The sequence below is a fragment of the Plutella xylostella genome, chromosome 6 (assembly GCF_932276165.1).
Source record: "Plutella xylostella chromosome 6, ilPluXylo3.1, whole genome shotgun sequence".
NCBI classification, from domain to species: domain Eukaryota; kingdom Metazoa; phylum Arthropoda; class Insecta; order Lepidoptera; family Plutellidae; genus Plutella; species Plutella xylostella.
The window spans coordinates 5,817,766-5,842,425 of record NC_063986.1 but is presented as its reverse complement, the minus strand read 5'-3'; the positions used below and the strand labels follow the sequence as shown (position 1 = coordinate 5,842,425).

General features: G+C 34.6%; 1 protein-coding gene across 1 annotated transcript in view; it reads right to left on the bottom strand.

The window, feature by feature from the left end:
• LOC119694101 (calexcitin-2) overlaps nucleotides 1-23,820 on the bottom strand; it is a 29,956-nt gene extending 6,136 nt beyond the window's left edge. The window contains exons 1-5 of the mRNA XM_048621925.1: nucleotides 23,721-23,820; nucleotides 19,943-19,962; nucleotides 7,275-7,355; nucleotides 7,134-7,186; nucleotides 6,304-6,423 (exon numbers count right to left, since the gene is read on the bottom strand). Of these exons, the coding sequence (XP_048477882.1) occupies nucleotides 6,304-6,423; nucleotides 7,134-7,186; nucleotides 7,275-7,332 (231 nt within the window). The 5' untranslated portion in view covers nucleotides 7,333-7,355; nucleotides 19,943-19,962; nucleotides 23,721-23,820. The remainder of the gene's footprint in view (nucleotides 1-6,303; nucleotides 6,424-7,133; nucleotides 7,187-7,274; nucleotides 7,356-19,942; nucleotides 19,963-23,720) is intronic.
• Nucleotides 23,821-24,660: the final 840 nt, after the last annotated feature.

Genomic DNA, 24,660 nt, shown 5'->3' with positions numbered 1-24,660 from the left:
AATAACTTTCCTTCCTAGTAGGACTGCACAGGAACTCGTTAACCGCCGAGTTAGTTAGAATACAAAATTAGACTGTGTGGTACTTGTCAATCTAGAATATGAATATAGTGACCTGCATCATGTTTTGAAAAACTGAATACTTAGTTATCCGCCAGTGTCACAGCCTTCATCTAATCTTTTCCAGTAGCTGATGAGGCTGAGATATTTAGTAAAATTATCTTCCCTTCAAGCACCACTCCTCGTTCCAAGGACTAGATGCCGCGCCAGGTGTTGCAGGCCGTGTCGTCGTACAGGGCTGACTGAGCAGGTCCTCGAGGCTCCAGGGTCGGCTGCTGCATTTCTGAGGTTAGTCCAGAATTACATACCCTAGTCAGCATGTGCTGGCCTGAGCCCCAGCGGGCTGGATCGATATTCTACATTTTACAGCTTTTAAATATTGTTGCAAAGTATTTCACTGGTTCCATCCATTCGGCTAGTGTATGTTAAAAATATTGCCTTGACAATAACAAGATTTTGATCAATAATTACTTATAAGTATTGCTTTCGAAGAGACACTGTGTGTATCCATATGTATAAATACCTACCTATATGTATAGGTACATACCTTCCATAACTTTCTGACAAGTCAGGAATAATAAGGAAGTACTTAAGTCTTATGTATACTTATACCTTTCTTTTTAGTATATCTATTACCTAGAAATCTATGCATTATAAATTTATAGATTCAAATATTTATCTACTGATATACTCATCAGTAGCTTATGGGTCACAGTTGGTTTTCTCTCCACCATGCGATAATAAACACATCTCACAATGTTTAACTAGGTTTCAGATAGGCTCAGACTACATAATAGACGCATTTTTCCTGAAATAAAAATGACATATTATGTATCTAGCCTATCTGAAACCTAGTCATTTCTGCATGGTGATATTACAACTGAGGCGCGCGGGCGACTCACTCTATTTATATAGGCACCCGCACCTTGCAAATTAAAGGTGGAGAGAAAAATGGACTGTCACTGTGACCCTTATGATGCCGAACACGGAGAAAGTCGAAACGCCATATCTCACAATGTTTAACTAGGTTTCAGATAGGCTAGATACATAATATGTCATTTTTATTTCAGGAAAAATGCGTCTATTACGTCGATATTAAGGAGTATAAAAGGTGTTTGATGTATTGTATGGCTTAATAAAATACCTAATGATCAATAAAATTAGTGGTTCGTCGCGTATGCTCCGTTGAACACCGTTTTCAGACCTCATCAGATGATGGGTCTGAAAACCATGCCTTCTTTTTTAACACAATAACGAGAACGATATAACTAATTATCAAGCCCAAGATAGAATATGCTGTGATATTAAAACTGTATTCTGCAAACGAGGTCACGTTAATTCAGTACTTCTATTACAAGCCAGCATCGATCGCTTTTAAATGCATTTGAAACTAATAACGTTTTAACAGTTTTGTTAGTAAGTGGCCATTTAATTATTTAGGTATTTACTAGAAATCCACACGAGTCCACCAATCCGCACTAGGCCCGCGTGGTGGACTAGGCCTATAACTCACCTTCATTGTAAGAAGACCCGTGCCGAAGCAGTAAGGATGTGATGGGTTGTGATGATGATGATGTATACTAGAACGTGACCTGCTGTCGTACATCATATAGGTATTAGCAATCAACAATCCTTAAAATTATATGTGACCAACGATGTTTATGGATTCATCATCAGCCTATAGCAGTCCACTGCTGGACGTAGGCTTAACGATAAGGATTAACGATTGCTAATGTGTCGTTTGTATTAATAGCGAAAGTTAATTGCATCCGATGTTCACTGGCCTAGTTGGGACTTCTATACTACTCTAAGTTTCAGTATGTAGAACACAACGATGATACCGTGAAAATCCATACTACACTATTCATAAAACTATTAAGCAGTATACACCTACCGTAACAATTATGAAAAATGTTATTACGTGAAATAAAACACTGGACGTGTATGATTCATGGGTCGTAAAGAAATGGAGTGTATCCATTAGTGATACCTCACAAAGTGCATTTCCGTGTTTGTGTGTTATTGTTAGAAAAGCTAAAGTTTAAACTCAGTTTCTAAGTTGCTTTTAGAAGTAACATCAATAAGTCGTTGGAATTGAAAATGTTCTCTGAAGCAAGAACAAGGTAGTTTGTCTTCGCTAAAGTAAGATTAATATCAAGTAGAAACTGCTGATTATTTTTAAAAGTGAACTACATTTTAAGTCTATTACTGATGTAGTGCTTAAGATTAAGTATTTAATAAACTTAAAATATTATAAAATACAGGTGATTCAGGTAGCGAATTATTTATCATTCATTGCAGAATAGTTACTTCTCTCATTGCGTTATGAATTATGACCGTGATCTAAGCCGCGACCACAAAGATACGCTGTCGCCGCCGCCGCTAGACGTTTTATCAAGTAGAGTTAAGCAAAGTTGCATCACAAAGTTCTGTGCTTGCACGTTCAGAAATATTCTAACCGGTCTTCAATGTTTCAACTTTTTTCCGCCTAGCATCAACCCGTTTTCGTTCTGTCGCCAACTTAGATAAAGCTACCCTTCACCGCTGGCCGTTCTATTAAAATTGACTATATTTGCACAGCCGGCGCGTCCACAGTCGTAACTGGGTCGCGACTAACAAAAAGTTCATACATTTATAATGCCTCTAATTCGGTGGTTGTATAATTTTCGGCCAGTCTGCTATTCAATCGATACAGTCACGAATGTTTTGTTAGTTTTATGGTTGTTTGATACGCCATGATTTTGTCGGGGGGGTTGAGTTATTAAATATCATTATAATTATATAGATAGATAGATAGATATTCTTTATTTGTACACAAAAACTCTTTCTATATACTCTAACACCATCCAAGTTTGGCGATATAAAATTACTTGAACATTCATGTCTATCAGTTTCATACATATATTGATATTTTTTACCATCAGATAAATTTTAACACATATACAGCAAAAAAATAAAATCGTAGGTCCATATTATAAAAGGTAGCAAGAAAGAACGTACTTATGTAAATTTAAGCTTCGTATGTTACTGAAATTTAAGCGTACAAAAAGCTGGCACAGCGTCCTTTGACAAAAACTTCCTCCACATAGCCTTGAGTCGTAGAGAACCTAGCTCTTTCGATGCGCAGCGTGAAACGGGAACTACCTTGCAGCGGTAAGCCTCCGCGCGCAGAGCTACATAATTTGTAGTACCTACATAATGTACACATGTTATATAGGTATCTTATGTTACATAAAATTCGAACATTTATATAAGAATAATAATTTCTTGAACATATTTTGATTCAATAGGTACCTACGTAGTTTTGTATCTGTACCAATGCTGATGTAGGGTCTCGATTTTTAGGAAAAAATATCATTAAAGTGCAATATCTTGAACACTATATATTTTTTACTTAAGTTCAAATTGCGACATTCTGGTCACTTTCCTAAGTTTTCTTATAAACATACCTACAAGGCATAAAGTTGACTATTATACTTATATACAGGGTTATTTGCAAGTAGACCTGATCCTTTCAGGAGGTGATGCATTATCAGATGCATTATCCGAAACTTAACCATTTCTAAGATATTTAATATTTAAAGATTTTTTGAATTTTTGTCAAAATTTCATGTTTAAAACCGAAAATAAAAAAAAACTAGCCATATTTCAATACTTTTTTTATTTGTTTAGCATTAGGTACATCTTAATAAACTAATTAAAATAATCAAATGTGGATTATTCGACTTGAATTAGACACAATACCTCAAAATAGATAAACATTTTTAAAAAATATTCAAAACCTAAAAACAAATAAGTTAAATTAAAAAAGAATTTCATATAACAATTTTTTGTGCACTTCAGCTTCAAAACATCGTCAACTTATAAGCTTTCAAATGAGCTATTTCAATATCAAATTGATTTAGGTATCACCAAGATATGACCAAAACAATCAGAGAAGGCGGAGAAAACTCAACAGGGGTTTCCATACTAAAGTGAACAGGACTGAAAACCATCACACTTTTTATCTTTAAATTGCGCTAATTTTATTAGTTTTTCTGTTGAATTTTGTCCGCCTTCTCTGATTGTTTTGGCCATATCTTGGTGATACCTAAATCGATTTCATATTGAAATATCTCATTTGAAAGCTTATAAGTTGACAATGTTTTTAAGCTGAAGTGCACAAAAAATTGTTATATGAAATTATTTTTTAATTTAACTTATTTGTTTTTAGGTTTTGAATATTTTTTTAAAATGTTTATCTATTTTGAGGTGTTGTGTCTAATTTAAGTCGAATAATGCACATTTGATTATTTTAATAAGTTTATTAAAATGTTACTAATTCAAAACAAACAAAAAAATTATTGAAATATGGCTAGTTTTTTTTATTTTCGGATTTAAACATGAAATTTTGGCAAAAATTCAAAAAATCTTTAAATATTAAATATCTTAGAAATTGTTAAGTTTCGGATAATGCATTATAGAGTATAATCGACTGGAAATGCCTTCCTCTATCACCTCCTGAAAGGATCAGGTCTACTTACCAATAACCCTGTATAATATTTCTGAAATAAAAAAAAAAAAACATTCCAGGGTTTCGTTTGGCCAGGTAACTTCCATGCGTGACCGTAACATTCTTTATACTCGTAGCATGAAATTCATGAAAATAAACCCAAAACTACTTACAGAGTAGAGATCCTTCTCGGGCCCACTGCGTGAGTCACGCACGAGTATAAATTGGCTACGTGTTTACGTGCGCATGGAGCAAACCCAAGAAACCTGTGAGTCTTTAAGTATACTCTTAAGTTTCATGCATGTTCTCGAAATAGGTTAAACTGCTGCATAATATATTACTTATGCCCAAATCTGTTTAGGCGCAAGAATAGGGAATATGCACGTGATTCAAATAAAGGTCAAATATTATTTTTAATAAACTTTGTTATCTTAGAATTATGCCTCCATCAATATTTTTGATCATAACTCATTTTTGAGCGAGTAAATAATAAGTACAAAAAAACTTCGGTAACTTTAAATCTTTGAAACGTGACGGATTTTCTTCGAGCGGATTATGTGACGATATGTCAATCTCAAAATAATCTATGCCCATAGAACTGAGCGTCAGTGCGACTAGCGAGAGTCATTATTCTGAGCCATGAAACGAATGTAATGACGTTATATCTCTTCACACAAAGTTTTGAGCGTTTATAGTTGACGAGTCGGTTATAAATTTTTAACTTTCTTTAAAATGACTTAAATTACTTTTTTTGGCGTTGAATTTCTTTTTACTATAATAAAGCGATGTAAAACTATCGAATAAGAATATTAAAAAATACGTGCATATTCCCTATTCCTGTAGTATAGCAGGCGTTGCTTAAAATGCTATTTTTTATCGAGTTGCTATGTATGAATATGCGTTATATTTTTTGTGCATTTACAGACAAATAAATAGAATACAATAGAATAACATACCTACTACAAATACGGCAATGATCACTTATTCACGAAACAAAATCGTATAAAAAGAACAAAATGTAGCAAATGCGAACTAATGTAATAAATGGTAACTACTTTGGCCAATAGCTGCGTGACTCGGAGATATTGTGTTCGTCTGTAGTAATGTCTTTTTGATTCGGTTTCATGTTGAGTCACGGTAGGTAAGTTCTATAATATGTACAGGCTGTTGCGAAAATGGCATATCCCATCCTAAGCAGATATTTTGCTATGAGCCGTGATAAAAGATTCCCCCAGTTAAAGTCACGAGACAAATTTCCAAAACTCGTTCTAAGATGTTGCGGCATGCTACGCCTTTTTTAACACCCTATATAATGTATAACTCGATCTTGCATAAAGCTGTATACCGAGTGTTTATATCTGAAAATACATAATAATAAAATGATGGCACAAAGAGATATAATTTAGTGATGAAAACATATTCATTAAACCAGCTCATTGGTTTTGCAAACGATGTTCAGCGTGATTAAGTGTTAATAGATTTTGAAACGATAATTAAAGTTATAATATATAGAACGAGTATGTATACATTTGTTTTAGGTTGACTTGAAGTATGTTATGTGGAAATGTGCGTTTTTGCAAATAGACGGACATCAAAGTGATCCTATATTATGTTTATTGTTGTATTATTTTTCTTTCTTTTTCTGTTTTATTGTTCAGTGTGTCAAATAAATGTTTCTTTCTTTCTTTCTTTTTATAAGGGTTCCATTTGTACCTTTTGAAATACGGAACCCTAAAAATAAAAATAAAACTCACCTGTCCATCTTTGTTGGAGTCGGCCCTCTTGCGCAGTCCGTCCCAGATCTTGATCATGATCTCGTGAGTCTCGGAGTGCTTGGGGTCGCCGGGCTTCCAGCCGCGGAGGCTGCAGATTTTCTACAACAATCACAATTATGTATGGCAAGAATCTTGAAACGGCGGCGATACGGCTCGCGACCTATCACGTGAGCAGAAATGTACAGCAAAAAGCGAGTGACTCGCTTCGGGGATTACAGTCGTGAGCTGAGCGTTATGTATACTGTATAAATGACTAGTTCTTGAACGGAGAAGTTTGTGTAGTCGTACATACAGTGCAGCGACTCTAGCGGCAACTTTGATAAAACGAATGACAAGGGATACATTAGTTGACTGATGAAAACGCGTATCCGTTTCCGATAGTATAACGGAAGATTAAAACACATCGGTACGTATAGTCCGTTTTCAATTCTTTTTTCAAAATTTCGTGCATAATTATAAGTCGTTTAACTCAAACGTCACCCACAGCGTCATAGGGTTATATTTTTTAAATTGCTAACGGATTTACTTAATCCCCCTTTTAATTAAAATGACTGCAGGTTTAAAAGGGTTTCCTAATAACTTCAAGCTTGCACGTTTCAGATTTTTATACAAATTACTTAATGATATTTTTAAGGAAATTCATTTTACTTTATATTTAAATCTTTTCTGGGTAGACTATTGAATTGCTTCAATAAGCAGTATTTAATAGGTTAGGATTCCTTGAATTGAAATATATATGTATACGTGTTCGTGACGCTTATGGCATCGACTTTTTTCCTACGAGGTAAAAGTTGGCAGATATTCCTCACCTCAATTGCGATCTCAAAGTCTTTCCTCTCAATCGTCCCACTTTGATTGACATCTGAAACAATCCCAACAATTTATTCCACATTTAGATCTTTAACGAAAAGGAATTCCTTCAGCCAGACAAAGGAAATGGGAATATTTACCGAAAAAAACGTTGAAAACATACAGCAGCTTCTTTCGCCTGAATTCCGAGACCGACATTTTTGTTTTTTGTTGTATTTAATCTGCAACAAAGAGAAGAAATTTTAGTCTTTAGTTCAATGAGGAAAAACCTAAATTACAGATTAATAGGGCTTTTCACTAGTATAATAAATACTTTGAGTTCGTCTGATATTCACAAAAATATTAAGTTTATTAAATAAAACCTTCCCTGTAGCCACCATTTATGTATTTCAGGACATACTCGTATGTATAAATCACGTAACGAGCCGTAAGCCCCTTTGGCACAATCACCGCCGGTAATCCTGCTTTGAATTTTTATAACACTCGTGCACTCGCATAGACTAAAATAAAGGTTTCAAGGAATACATATGAATATGTATTCTTCTGGTTTTGTATCACGACGACCGAATGGCGTAGTGGTTAGTGACCCTGACTACTGAGCCGATGGTCCCGGGTTCGATTCCCGGCTGGGGCAGATATTTGTTTAAAGACAGATATTTGTTCTCGGGTCTTGGATGTGCCCATAAAATGGCAATAGGCCCGCCCCCTATTACATTGGGACTAACATACCACTCTGGCGAAAAGTGGGTGCAGCAATGTACCTCTGCCTACCCCGCAAGGGAGTACATTAGTACAAGGCGTGAATGCGTGTGGTTTTGTATCATAATGTCTAAAAAGATTTTATATACGTGTTACAAATATACGAAATACCTTAAATGTCCTAAACATTCAAAAGGTACCTTCTTTTTTCATTTAACGTGTTCAAAATTAAGATAAATTTGTATTTATTCCAAAACAGCCAAAATAAATATGTATGCATACTTAATAGTCGAATCAGGAGATTTTTTTTCTCATATCCATTGTTAAAATCTAAGTGTATTTCATATTTTTCATATCTGGGAAATATAAAAAAAAACACTAAGATTTCCATAACAGTTATATTGTTTTCGGTAGTATGGGTTCAGCCATTTTCGTTTTGGATATTGTGAGAACATTCACATTTTCAGGCAGTATTTCAGCCAGCGACGCACTAAAGCCTCACCATAAGCCGCAGCTGCTATATCCACTTTTAAATGTTTTTCGTGGTAACGTGAAAAATCACTGACAACAAAATCTCGCGCCTAACCTTGAGAATAAATGCGTTTTGGTTTTCCTTTTAAGTGAAGCGGTATTTTTTTTTGTTTATTTTATAGGTCAAATAAGTGTTTCTAAAGGAATAAGTATTATAAAATATTTCTTATGTTTTTCTTAATTTCAACACTGTAGTGCCATGGAGACTACTCCAATTACATCAAAATTATGTAAATTTAGGAGCTTAGGTACTTAAATGGTAACTAAAGTACTTTACATCCAGCAGAAAGGTACAGGGTGTTCAGTGTAAAAAAATACATTTTAGTTAGGTGCTGCTCTGGCCGAAGTCAAACATTTCAGTAAATTAATGTACCTACGTAACATAAAGTAAATTTGACGGCATTGATTGAAATTTTACACAGCCATCAGGAAACCAGACCAGCAGGATAACTCAAATGACAGCTGTAAACAAAAATGTAAGTATTCGAGAAATTCATTAAGTACATTCTTCTCGATAAGGTGATTAACTCCAGGGCTCTGATGCCATATTTTTTCACAAAATTCCAAACCTATGATTTTTGAAGCTTTGTTCAAATAACTACGCTGAGTTTTGTCACTATTTGCAACACACTGTACATGAAACTCCATTAGACGTGGCACATCTTGTCACTGTAGAGTTGGAGTTAAGCCGCTTTTAAAACCTCTTCAGTTTGTGTTTTGTGATTCGGGGCACCTGTTGACCCGGGTAGGACAAGGGTGTCTAATCGGAACTGTCAACTCGCTAAGTTGTTGTGAATTTAACAGTAATTTGAAACCTGCTTAAGGTTTTAGCTTGGTTATTGTTGATAAGAGTTTGTAAGACAGATATTGTGGAATAAAGTTTAATAATTACACATTCAATACTTAATATTATCACGGTACCTACTCATGTAATTTACCTGTTGAATTGATAGTAAGGAGATTCTAAGTATATTTTTTGCTGAAGATTACACAAAATCTCAGCGTTCAGACTTTCTAATATATAGATCTAAATAGGATTATATACTTCATGACCTATGTAAATAGAACCTAAGGAACGGAAAAAAAAAACGCTAAGCTTTGTGAAGTAGGGCTTAAGTAAGTTCTCTTAAGCCTATGTCCCGAGGTCATTTGGGTTAGAAGGGCTATCACTCTTCACTGGTCAGGACATCGTAGGCTTTAGGCAAAGGGCTTTGCATTATCGGACATTTCGGTTGACTGATTTATCAGGTAGTCCCTTTACTTTCTTTATTTGGTTGAGTTTTGGGCAAGTTTTTTAAACAGGATAAAAAAAATATCAGTGGACTTTGTGACCAGAAGCATATCATTGTATCCGATATTCTAGCCATATGCCCTTGAGAAGTTTAAATAAATACAAGTAAATGTTTTTTTTTCCCCATACTTATTATATTCGTTAAACACTGGGAATTTTTTGTTTGTTTACTCTTACTTTAAGGGTGAATTTCCCGCGGCCAAAATTTGCGTGGCATCAATGAAATCGCTACTAAAAAACAAAGTTCTAATTTTCTAATATTTTTTTCCGGTTATGTGGAATAGTAATCTATATGAAGCACTAAATATTTTATCAATAGGATTAATGGATACTTTACAAAAAAATATTAAACCTCCAAATCTTTCATTGCCGTGTTTGTCCCCAGGTCATCTCGTTTTGTATTATTCTTCATTGATGAAAAAATATTGAGTGTTAAGATTTAAACTTAGTTTCATTTGATACATTAATAGTTAAAGTATTGTTACGAAATACTTTTATTCAAATAAATAACAAATATAACGAACGGTAAGTGAAAATTCATGTGTCACAGAACTACATTTCATCGCCGTGACCTAAACATGATCAAGGATATTGTTTTATGTATGAACTATGGTCCCCCCCTCGGTACGCTAATCGTTTTTTACAAGTGTCGCCTAACTACTCGACGTGGAAAGAGGTACACAGGTGCCCACGTTTTCGCGCTATACTGAAAGTTATATTTGTTTTTGGTCACTGGACATTTTTTCTTTCATCGCCGTGGATAGATATAACTGCTATAAAATTAAGTTTGTCTTCTTGAGTAAGCATTCAAAAGAAAGCATTTTGAAAATATTCATCTTATAAAGTGTTTGTTTCTTCGAATAGTTAGTACTTTTTTTGTTATTTATATTTAAAGGCTTGATTTTCATCGCCATTCTTTCATTTCCGTGGTTTCCGTGGCCAAAATTTGCTATGGAAATGAAAAAAAAGTCACGGCAATGAAAAAAAATTCATCGCCATGTCTTGTAAAATAAGATGTATTCATTGCAGTGGCCTGGTTATTAATTTCCGTGGCCAGGTTATTCATTTCCGTGGCCAGGTTATTCATTTCCGTGACATATGTTTTCATCGCCATGGTATGTATGATTAGGAAAATAAAAATATATTTACCTACCATCTTTTGTAATACAGGTAATACCGATCACTGAAATTACCTACAGGACTTGTCAAATTACCTCTTTTTGCAGTTCGATAAAACAGGCGCGTATCGCGATGTATAAAAACTAAATGTATAATTTATCATTAAAAACAATCACAAAATAAGTATTATAATTAACGTTATGTATGAATAAGATCTGTTTTAGCTCAAGCGCCCGCTTCTCATGCCGGAGATTCGGTTGCAAATTCCGGCGCTGACATGTACCAATGAGTTCTTTGAATTTAAGTACAATGTATACCATCGCTCTTACGGTGAAGGAAAACATCGTGAGGATATTTGCATATCTAGATTTAGCATCTAGATATGCGAACCCACCGACCCGCAGTGGACCAGCGTGGTCGGAAATGGTCCAAGATTAAAAAGGCAGTTTAGACCTTGGGTATATGCACAAAGGTTCCATTCGAGAGAGCCAGGTGCAGGTACTTACACCCCCAGCAGATAATAGAATAGCATAGAATATACATCTCCGCAGGAACTCAGCTGGATGCTAAGTGGCCTAAATGCTGCTTGCCAACGTGTAGGCCTCGGTATGAACTTGGGCAAGATGAAAGTCATGTAGAATGTTCTTATCAAACGGGAGCCGGTGATTGTTGGTGAGACAACTATATGTCTACCTCAAGCAGACTATTCGGCTAGGCAGAAGCAATTTCGACAAGGAGGCTGAAAAGGGCATCTAACTGGGTTGGGCTGCATTTGGGAATCATCGTCACATATATATGCCTCTCCTCGGCCATTCCTCAAAGCCTGAAGGCAAAGGTCTTCAACCAGTGCACTCTGCCAGTGATGACGTATAGTGTATAGTGCAGAGACGTAGACACTGACAGTGGGACTGGTCCACCGATTTAAAGTCACTCAGCGTGCTATGGAGAGAGCTACGCTTGGGATTTCTCTAATGGATCGTATCAGAAAAGAGGTTATCCGTCACAGGACTAAGGTTACCGACATAGCTGTCAAAATGTGCAAGCTTAGGCAGATAGCCAGTAGTAGCTGGAAGCTGGAATTAGGAAGGCCGAGGACCGAGTGTTGTGGCGCTCCTTGGGAGAGACCTATGTCCAGCAGTGGATGAATATAGGCTGATGATGATAAAATACATTTCATATTATTATATCAATTAAAATATACTTTCATTTAGCAAAGAGCTCATAAAATATTCTATGATATCACGTAATCTGTGTAAAATTACACAACACCATCAAAACACCTAGCATCAAAACCTTAAGATAGGTGCGATGACGAGGAAAGCGAGGAGAAGCGGTTAAGTGCACATGCTGCGCCCCACTTCGCTGTTGACGAACATGTACACCTAACTGCACCTATCTTTAGGTTTTGGTGCTTTTGGTGGTTTGTTCGGTGATTTGTAATTCAGCACAGATCATGTCATATCATAATATATTTTATGAACTTTACATAAAATTTACAGTTCGTATACTGTATAATATTATCGTCATCATCATCATCATCATCATCATCTCAGCCATAGGACGTCCACTGCTGAACATAGGCCTCCCCCAATGATTTCCACCGTGTTGTTGTTGCTCGCACGTCTCGGCACCGTAGGTCATCACTGGCAACATGTATTATTATACTTTATGAAAATATAGATGTTATAATAGGTAAGGTATATGTTGGGGTTGTAGGTAAGGTATAGGTTATATGTTGTGAACGATATTAATGTGAAATTAAATATTTCGTTTTTATAAGTCGCAATACGAACCCCATAATACTACTTAAAGAATTCCATACTACATTCTTTATTATTTTATACATACTGTCGTTCCAATATCTATCCAAATATTTCTACCATACATAATCTTGTATAAGTATAAGTTTGCGTTACCCTCACAGTTTTTTTTATTGCAGTGGATTGATTCTTTCATATCCATAGCACAGTTCTTTCATTGCCGTGGACGTTAGTTTCATTGCCGTGGATGTTTTTTTCATTGCCGTGGACGCTTATTTCATTGCCATGAACGCATGTGTCATCGCCGTGGCACGAAATTTTTGATCATCTGTATCTCGTTAAGTTTTTAACTTATCTGCTAACCATTAAGTAAGAACACTAACATTAACAAAAACTTTAATAAAAGCGCTTTTTCAATATAAAAAACCTAAAGATAAAAAAGTCCACGGAAATGAAGATTTTTTAGGACTTGTTGAAATCCACCCTTAAATGTATTTCAACTGTTTACTCGTACAATAAACAAAACTGACAGGGCGTAACAATTTATGCAACATTCATTTCATTCACGGAATGGCTACAGCAAGCCGACCGCAAAATGCATGTCATTCCACTCGACCGGGCGCGGCGCATTTTCAACAGAAATTCATTACACCTTTTGTGTATTTACTGGAACTAATGAAGCGGATATTAAGTACTTTAAATGAGTATTATAAATAAGGGTAGGAACTCGCTTATTCCATGATGAAAATTTATGGTATTATATCATATTATATCATATAGTTTATATTATAGTTTATTTTTTTGTTTATAGTTACGATAGTGAATTATTCTTACGTGAGATAGTTTAGAACTTAAGTATATCAGGAAATAGGCTAAGTATTTGTTTAAACGGTTCTCGTTTTAGCCGAAAAACCGTTGACCGTTGGGGTAGACGTGTTCTGGAGTAGAGACCGCGAAATATACCATCGTGAACCTTAGAGTCGGGAGTGGCTGAATGAGCGATGCCAAACACTAAGCATTGGGGCGCTCCTTGAGATAAAAGAAGGTAACTAGGGAAGCAGCAGTGGAGGATTACAGGATTATGATGATAATGATGGTCGGAACTCTTTAGAGCGTGTCTAAGGTATTTTTAATTTGTAAGTATCTTTTTGATTTTAATTTATGAAAACATATTTGGTTTACTAAAATGACTTGGCAGACACGTCTATTATTTCATTTGAGTTCAACAAGCGCTTGTTTTGCTTCGGTTATTTCGCAAACAGTTTCAGTTTACTGTTTACGCTTCGTGTTGTTTGTTGTTTTACTGCGAGTAGGTGACGCTTTATAGTGGTCCGCAAATAAAGTAGCAGCTTTTTGTTTTTAGCTATTTATTAAGTTATAAAGGGTGTGAAGCTAAAATTAAAAGAGTGCAATAAATATATTCTACAATATATTATTTGAGAAAATATGTTCCTGTTCTGCTTCAGAACAAAAGCAAACCTAAACTCCAAATATGTACTTAAGTACATCTAACAGTTCTAATTAGCAACAAGAAAACAAACTTAATAACAACAAAAGCATGTATACATATACTACCCAGTGTTCCGACGTGGAATGCTGGCGACCAATTATTTCGGCATTTCTAATCCGAATTGGCTTTGGGAAGAGGAAATTTATCGCATACGTTGTAAGCCAAACGAATAACCTATCTGTTGACGGGTTTACCACGAACTGCATTGCAATAGGGTTGGCTGTGGATTCATGCGACGTGTGCTACGCGTAAAATGCAACGCTATGTGGAGGCTGTGGTTTGGCTACGCATCCGTGAATAATGAATATGTGGGTAGGACATACGAATACGAATAGAATTAGGTATTATGCGGTAAAGTGAAATGCAGTTAAATTTTATTGAAAAACAATTACAATTTAAAATAGGTATAACGAATTAAACCATAAACCATACTAAACAGTTTAAACAACTAATCCAACCAAGCAAAAAACGCAGTGAAATCATTCATTTCATGGCATTGTTGTTCCAATATTTTATGTGCTTTTTATTAAATACTAGCTTTTCCCGCGAGCTTTGCTTAGCCAAGAAGTTTTCTCGTGGGAAGTCCGGGATAAATAGCCTATGTGTTAATGCAGGATGTCGGCTAACTCCATATCAAATTACATTAAAATCGTTTCAGCCGTTTTGACGTGAAGAAGTAACAAACATACACACACACACGTATGTGTGTATTTTAAACTCACAAACTTTGGCTTTTATAATATTAGTAGGATTTTAAAAACCTTTATGTTTAATAATAGTATTAACAATTAAAATACAGACACCTACTCATCTCCTGCCATGTCAGGTAAATCGTGTAAATTCTACAATAACGTGAATTTTTCCGGGTCCCTGATGGAAAGGACAGCAAAAATGTATTCGTACTGTGTCCTTTATTAAAAACGCCATGTTTTATTAAACGCGTTCAATTATTCAGCGAAACATTTCGAAGAGTATTTTTTCACGAGCTGTCCGTTCCCAGTCATTTAGTCGAATAATTACTGAAAACGACAACACAACAATAACACTGAAATTTTACCGCTTTCATTTTTTATGTGGAAAGTAAATATAAATTATAAAACGAACCTTTTAAATTGACGCCCTCATGGTAACCACTGCTTTAGGAATTATAGTATTTTTAGAGTGTTTTTGAATTGCAAATCAATTCAGGGGTACAAGAAATAAGCCTCTTCAGAGACATAAAAAAAACTTTAGGTGGAGACATAAAAATTTGCATTCTGTCAAGTAACTTTCAGCTATCGATATACCTAGTTATTTTAATAACGCTATTTATTAGCTTTATCTAGCAAACAATCAACATCAAGATGGCTTTTAAAAAAATATTATTCTTAGAGAATTTTGCCAAAGTATGGTAGGTACCTAAGATAAGGTTTTGGCCACTCTCCCAACGAAGATTCAATCTTTGGCAAGCATCGGGCGCAAGATGGCTGAGGCTGCACGTCAATGGGGATTCTTGAAAATATCGAGTTAATAAATTAAGTTATAGGTACCATTAAATTTTATACTTAAGAATTAACTAAAGGTTACTTTTAGTAATAAGGCCGCCGATTGTACTATTTCCTTTCTATGTTTGTAAAACTCTGTTTGTGTGCAATAAAGAGTATTTTATGTTTATCTTTAAAAGTTTTGTGAACAAAGAAGAATAATTATAAAAAATAATATTGTATAGAGCAAAGTACAGGGCTGCATGAAACATTAAATCATTGTAACGTAAAATAGTACTATAGTATAGTATATATATGTTACTGTAAAAGCCCGAACAACGGTAAATCCTAGGATTTACCAGTAAATCTTAGGATTTACCAACATGAGTTGGTAAATGTAAGGATTTGTGAAAATGGGTCATTTTTTTCGGGCTTTTACCATTGGAATTTGGTAAATGCTAGGTTTTACCACTGACACCTAGTAAAAGTTGGTTTTGGGAATAAAAAAAACTTAAATTATTTTCTTTCAGAATTTATATTATTTTTTATGAACAGTCATTTTAAAACCTTTAAATCAACATAATTATTGTAACAATGTGTAATTATCATATATTTTTTCATTTTGTAATTATTATCCACCTCTAAATTATTTCCTAAATAGTTAAAATTAAAACTATTAAAATGTCTTCTCAAAAACATAACAGAATCGATATTATATATTTTTTTTGTTAATTATTGTCATTTATTAGTAGGTAGGGTAACGTAACGTACCTTGGGACGCTTGTACCTCGGGACATTGATTGTATTTTAAAAACCTGCTAAATAAACACATTAAAATTCTACCCTAGGCATAGTATTTTACTCGCTTGGCAAAACTAGTGAGTCTCGTGATCATACCAGCATCGAGTGTGTGGTGAAGACAATATGAAGTTTTTTGGAGTCAAAAGTAGCTTTTGTATAGTTTTTTGTGTTTCTTTATCTCATTGAGGCATGCTCAAAATAAAGACATGGATGCCACGTATAACTTTTCAGTTATTTAATTTTATGACATGGCAATTATCTGAAAGATTCCTATTAATTAATAATAAAGATATTTAAATTTTGTTTAAATATTGCTTTTTTGTACCTTGGGACACGATTAAATTTGTACCTTGGGACACTGTTTTCTATGGCTTTGTACTATGGAAAATGCAAACATCTAAATAACGCCTTATATCTCTGTTCTTATTAGTGCCAGAGTGAAACTAGACAGAAGAGAGATGCAGTAAATCAATAAGAACAGAGATATAAGGCGTTATTTAGAAGTTTGCATTTTCCATAGTACAAAGCTATAGGAAACAGTGTCCCAAGGTACAAACGTGTAACGTACCTTGGGTCAAAACAAGCATTTTTACTTTTATCTTAATTTAATAAAATCTGGCCACACTAAAGCTTTAGCACAAATACTAGTGATAATTGATTATATATCCTACCGAATAAAGAAAATTTCACATTAATATCTTAGTTGTACGCTGCGATAGCTTCATTCAAAGTTGGGGTAGTCGAAAATGTCCCTAGGTACGTTACGTTACCCTACAGAAATATACTTGTTGAAAACAAATTAGCTTGTAACTTAACAAATAAATTGAGAAAAAAACAAAAGATAATTACCTACCTATTATTAAAGATAGGTAGCTAGTTATTAGTGCCTTAATGTAAATCCTAAGATTTACCATGTGAATAGTGATAAAAGTGCGAATCGCAAAATCTTTCGGGCTTTTACCATTAAGAGTTGGTAAATCTTAGGTTTTACCGTTGTTCGGGCTTTTACAGTAACATATACATATACTTATATTATAATATTAGATTTTACGCGTTCTAGTAATTTTCCTACCTATCATTCGTCGTCACAAAAGTTATGTATCTGAATAAATCACGTAAAACCCAATAAAGACCCTTCAGTTCGTTATAGATAAGCAATAAACTGAAAAACAAAAGGGTTATCGTGAATAAGCACAAAGAAACTTGTACGATAAACAAGGATTTTGAACAAAACCTTCCGATATTTAACAAGGGTTGAGTTAAGGTTCTGCTCATAAATATGTCGTTATATGAGAAAACTTCAAATTATATTTATGATACATTCCCTAATATGCATACTTTTGATAAGTCGGTAATTTATTTAGTATGAATATTTAACTAATCCATTTTTTTACTAGGTAGTTAATGGTGGTCATTTGCCTGGATCAACTATAAAATCGCATTGAATTGAACAAAATAAAAAATCTTTTTTTTTAATCTAAAACGAATTTAGAATGTTGTGCCATTTTATTAGCATTTAACTTAATTTAAAAAGTACATACATAATCTTATATGGTACTAAATGTGCCTTTAGTTTGTCGGTCGGTCAAAATGAAAAGCAAACTGGGTTCACCTTTGTGCAAAGGCTAGATACATAGTCAAGTGACTTTTTATTTGAAACGGTTATTTTGAGAGTCGACCTCTCAAAATGGCCGTTATAAATGAAACACTCGCCCTCTTCAAAATTGTGTTGTTTCAGTTAATCATTTCAATTCACATGTTTTTAAGAAATGCTGTTTTTTATTTTATGTGACGTCATTGTAATTGAAGACTACATTGTACATTGGTCACTACTTAATTTGGTAAAAAAAGTGCGATATAGATTCCCATTCACAAGGGCTACTGACTCAAGATGACCTAAGATTTTTCATGATAACTGTAATTGTTAACGTCATAAGTTACGGTGAATATCGTCGTAACACCTTTGGGATTTTACTCTTCAAATTGATTGACCGTTTCTTCAATACTTCATTTAATAAAGATATTTTTTGCAATAAAATATAGTGCCAACTTATAATAATAGGGCTCTAAAGCACTATTAGCAGTAGATATTTTTAGGCTGTTCCTGTGCGCGCTATTAGATTTTTTCCTTGCGCGATATTTTTCAGATATAGTGTAACATATGAGTTTATACGTCGGTGCGCAAAATACGAAAAAAAATCGGGGGGAAATAATATGAATGACTTAAATATCATGTTGCAAATAGTCGCGCTACAACCGTTTCAATGAAGTATTCCGGTGGAAACTGTTTTTTTTCTTTTGTAATATAACAACAATAAATGGGTATTGTTGCGTGCGTAAAAATACAAAAGCTCACCGGTGGCCCAGCCGCACTTGACACGGTACGCTCTCTTTGGGAGTTTAAATCTGGGACTGAACTGTACCTTTCGCTGGTATTCGCTACCCCTGTTAAGGTTTACCCCATTGGGGGGTTATAAATGGTGTTTATTTAATTAAAATGTTAAATCATATTTATAGGAGAGGTCTCTGAATAAAACCGCCTAAAATAAAGTTTAAACAACAGCTTAGTTTTCATGACTTTATAGATGGACTGTATGTAGAGTTAAGTACATGATAGGATCTGCATAGTAACTACCGCTCCAAACTTGCCCCGTTCGTTCAGAAATTAAACGAAAACAATAATTTGGATTCGGTAGGCGATTTATAACCTTCGTGGTAACCGCGGCCGTAACGATAGCAATCAGCTGGGCGATGCGGTGCGCAGTTCGTACGAATACGGACGTGTTCAGAAACTTGATTACGGACATCAAAGACTATCGCGGTTCGCGAACACACGATTCTGAGGGGTTACTGCAGCTTACGATAAACTATGTTTAAGCGATAAGACCATTTTTGTACATATTTGTTAGTATTTAAGAATAAAGAATATTTTACAAATAAAGAATATTCTATCTATCTATTCTATCTATGTTTAAAAGAACCATGACTCGTTCCGTAAGAATTTATTGATTGCTCCCGTTCGTTCTTTTTTTGTCATGCTAAAGTAAACCTCCAGGTCTACCGACTGGCACGCATCAGTGTGGTGATTTGTATTCACAAAAAATATTACCTACATGTACATACACTCTGTGGAACTTAGGTACATAAACCTCAAATCAAATATCATTCGTGGCTTATTCCGAATATGTTATTGGCAATACTCGTATGTGAAGAGCACTTACATAATCTGAAATATTGAAATATTCTACAATATCAGATCAGGTTTAGGTTATAGCTGAAATCACGAGAATAGAGCCTGAAGGCACGCGACGAACTCGCGTAGAATAGGTTTTTTTTAAATTTATTTCATTGTAATATTTCTAAGAATTTATAAGATTGAGAGGCAATGAATTGAAAATAAGGCTGAGCTGTACTAGGTGTGAGAAAGCTCATATAGGTGCATACACAAATTGTAAACATATACAGATATTTATGTACAACGCTTATACTCGTACAAGTGCTGATAACACAAATGTTTGGACCTGGACGGGATTCGAACCCGTGGTTCATCGGTTTCATGAACCGTAAGGAGCCTCTTGCTCTGAACGCCGGCAGACTGTCTAAACTTAAAAAGTAAATTAATTAAGAATCTTACTTGGTGAATTCCTCCGCAACCTGTAACAAAATATAAAATAATTATAATAAAATTAAATATATATGTATTTAAAGACAGCTATGTAAAAAAATCAAGATTATTTTTATCTCACATAATATGATGCTTAAAATAGTGTTAATGACACGATAATCACCCTCCTTCCTATACTATAGGTAAGTTATTATTGAACCAAAATACCTATACCACATTATGAACTAAACCGATGCACGAAAAATCTGTATTTTTATGTGTGTTTGTTTAGACGTAAAGGCATTTTTGAGAGCTTTGTAGAGTGCAAAACCAAATATTGATGCGTAGTAAAAAAAATATTCGGAATTTTTGCTGCTTTTTTTGTAAATCCGCACACATGTTTATTTAAAATACATCATCCTTTTTCGTGTTCCCAATATTTAAATATACAGGAATGCTAAAAAGTTTTATCGACTTTTCATTGCAAACCGTCTGGGTTGTAAAAAGCTGTGTATAAAACCTGACTAAAAATTTTCAAATCCACCTCATCTATAAAGTAACTTTGATTACTACTTCCTAGTTTCTACAGAGCCTAGTAAATAATGTGCCAGTGTTATGATAAGAATAGCAGTGGTAGCTCAGTCGGGTAAGCGCCCGCTTCTCACGCAAGAGATGCGGGTTCGATTCCCGGCGCTGACATGTACCAATGAGTTCTTTTCTGAATTTAAGTACAATGTATACCATCGCTCTTACGGTGAAGGAAAACATCGTGAGGAAACCTGCATATCTAGATTTAGCACATCTAGATATGTGAACCCACCAACCCGCAGTGGACCAGCGTGGTGGGAAATGGTCCAAGCTTAGGAAGGCAGTTTAGACCTTGGGGATATGCACAAAGGTTCCACTCGAGATAGCCAGGTGCAGGTACTTACACACCCACAGAGAATAGAATAGAATAGAATAGAATGATAAGAATAACTTTTTATGCGTAATTTTTTGGTAAGTATAGGAGGTATATAGGAATATGTAGGTATTCTAAGTAGGCATGTTTCAAAGGTAGTTCCAAACAAATTATAGATGTTATATGAATATAACAATGTATTAATATACATACGAGTGTTATAATTGGCAGTACCATAATAGCACTATTTCACTTAAAATTATATTCGAATCCAGTTATTCAACCAGCTTAGAGAAAATGGAAGTTCCAAAACTAAACCGTTGCAAATAGAATCTCGACCCAGATTGCCGCCGCCGGTCCGCGAACACAATTAACATGTAAATAAGTCTATAGTTTCCCGATTAGTGCCATAATTAGTACGAGATGTACTCACTGTAAATAATAAATACTACCTACATACATATGCACTCACGACTGTAATACCCGAAGGGGTAGTCAGAGGTGGCTCACAAGCGAGCCACTCACTTTTTGCAGCACATTTGTACTCACGTTGCGAACCATATCGCCGTTTTACTACTTTAATCGCTATTTTATGCAGTGCAACCGCTCATGGGGCAGAGGTTAGATTATTTTCAAGGGTATTGCAAGAGGATTAATATTGAACATGACTGATTTTATAATAAGTATATAGTAAGCACGTATATAGGATTATGTGCAACCACAAGTGACTGACTATACCGTCCAGTATAGCAGTCATAGCTGATGACGCTGAGTGAGCATGAATATACGTATAAATATGGATAAAACTTAATTATGTATCTCAAAACCTTGGTTTGGTACGGGCAGTGGCATAAAATAGTACCTTGGGCAGTCAGCGACTACCAACTTATTATTACCACTGTTACAAACAAAATATATATTATGTAGTTCAGCTCAAAGTGTATGTCACTGAGACGCTCACTCAATTATTTATTGCATATCCAATTATCCATATCAAAACTAAGAAGTGTCAATATATTATTATGTAGGTCATCGACCACGCCCATTTTACACTATAAAATTCATAATTATTTCCAGCAAACAACTTGACCAACAACACCGCAAGGAACTTTACTGCATAAAATAAAGAAGCTGATGAAAGACTAGTGAAATATAAAATCAGACTCAATTTAACGGTTGAATTTCTGTATTTGTAGCTGAGATAAAGTTTCCGACTACTTGCTCAAAGAAAACAAAATCGAAAAGCTTCGCTTGCAGAGAGGAAAATCGTTGCATTTCTACTTTGAAGTGTCTGCGAGGTACGCCTTACGATTTGAGTGGACCGAGAGAGTTATACAAAGGCGATACTAACGCTAAGCAAATACAACTAAAGGCAAAACAGTTTTTCATTAAATCTTTTTTTACAAAGAAATAAATGTCACCTTTACATAATTAAGATATATAAATTATAAAGGAAGGCATTAAAACCACGATCACTTTATAGAAAATAAGGCAGTTCGTATGTCAATTGCTGAATGCACACATTACGGTAGGTTATAGAGGAATTACGAGTATGCTACCAGCTAAATATTGATATTAAGTAATTTCATGTAATGTCTTTGTAGCAATGGCAATTATCCAACGATTTATATTTAAATATGAACATAAAAGAGTAAGTGCAATGGAAAAGTTACCTTTCTACTTATACCATAGTAATTAATTGTAGGCATGTGAGAATAGTTGCTCCTAAAATTTGTATACATATACACCAATACATGTAGGTAAGTCTTATTAGTAGCATAATACAAAAATGGTATCGATTATACAAAAAATATACGATCAATACTCATATACGTAAATTAATTACCTAATCTTCGATATGTGCGGATGAGGAAAAATCTATTTTGGTACTATTATAATTCCTATCCCAACAAACAAAACTAGGTACTGGAAGTTTAGAATAAATACTCTACATGTAATTGCTGGGTATACTTCAAAATAATGATTCCCTTGGGCGTATTCAGACGAAACTCGTTGTAACCTCCACCGTAAAGGTTGTAAACCGTACAACCCTTTCAATTTACGGCGTAATAGTTACAAAATTAACAACACACACATTCGTACACATTTTTCACATACATACCTACAGTTCTTAAGGAATAAAATAAACTTGCACTTTGTATAACCTACCTTACCTATCTACTTGAATTGTCCTATACATAGAATTTATAAAATAAATTGTGTAAATTTGGTTAGATTCTTGTATCTAAGTATTAACAATTAAATTAATTTAGGAATTTAGATCTATATTTCGCAACAAAAGACACCCTTTTTAGGGTGCAAGAATGAGCGTGGTTCGATCCCAGGTCCTTATGTAACCGTCGGTCGGGTTAGATAACATTGTTGCTCGGGTGTTGCTGGCGAAATAAGCTTTAATCGAGTGCTTTGTCTTTCTAATGGGTGCTAAGACGCGATTCGAGCGCAATTGCTTTTTTATTATTTTGATTTTCGAACCGTTGTAAAAACAAATGCGTTGAGTAAATAGGTTTTTCATTTTTAAGAATTTAATATTTTACAAAGAAATTATGTTTATATGTATGTAAAACTTTGAAAGTTTTTGTTTAATTATGCAAAAAAAACAACGCGTTTCTAAGATAGTTTTCAAATGTAAAAATCATTCAAATCAGCAGTTTTTTTGACATCCGCTCGTCACGGCGTAAAAGTGAAAAACAGCTATTAAAACTTTTACGTCCGCGTTCTGCATTCGAAATTAGAGCTAAACTTTTATTTAAAAACTTTCCGCGTGCAAATTGAAATAAATTTTATTTATTTTTAAATTTAAATACAGGCAGCCGAGAAAGCGAAGAGTAAAAAGTGGTGTGAAAGTTGTCTATGGTGCTATAGAATAGGGGTGTCAAAAATGGGTACCTTGGAGTGCGAGCAGCTACGTCGGAGGCGCGGCGTCGAATGCCGTACGCTCGTGCTGGGCAGCCCTACCAATACTTGTAGGTATTTTATACACCCTGAAGCAGTACTGCAGCTGCAAAGAACCTGCCGATTGATCGTTTCGGATATATGGAGGAGTGCGCGAATATGTCTTGAAAATCCTCGTTTACGTTAGGTCTTTTCGTTGTGGTCTTGTGGCCAGATGGTGGAATTTTATAAAAGACCACTCGACATATTTATGTACGTATAATAGGTATTATTAGGTTAATTCCCAGATTACATAGTAAGATAATGTTTTATATAGCGTGTCATGTTATACAAAGAGAGGGCAAATACCATACCTATTAAATACCTACCAAAAACGATAAAACAATGCATAATAAGCTGTAGCTTCTAGTGGTATTTTTTTGTTGCGTACCTATTATAGGCAATGAGTAACAAAGCAAGGGAATAATTTTAAAAAAAACTTCGTATTTTTTGCACAAAGTATTGAGTTAAAAATACCTTACAAATTTAAAACAAATTATTTTAAAGCCCAAAGAAAAATAGCGAGTAATAAGTAAGGAAAAACTTGAGCTTAAGAAATACATGCTTTACTTGGGAAAGATTATTTTATAACAAGGTTTACACAGGCCCGTCGGCCTAATTAGTTCATAAAAGATTTCTTATATTACACGCCTACCGCTACTTCCTACTCTTGCCAACATAAATTCAACCCAATGCGTAAATATGTAAGGTATATTTATAGTTCTAACGAATATAAGTATTAAAGTAAAGAGACCCGGGTGTGCGGATGATTTTAATCTTTATAACCTAATATATTACTTTGTAAACGGTACAGAATAGGGCGGAATTATACAATTAGTCAGTATTTGCCACGACCATGAGAGGTGCCTAGTCATCTGCGACTTGACTAATTTTT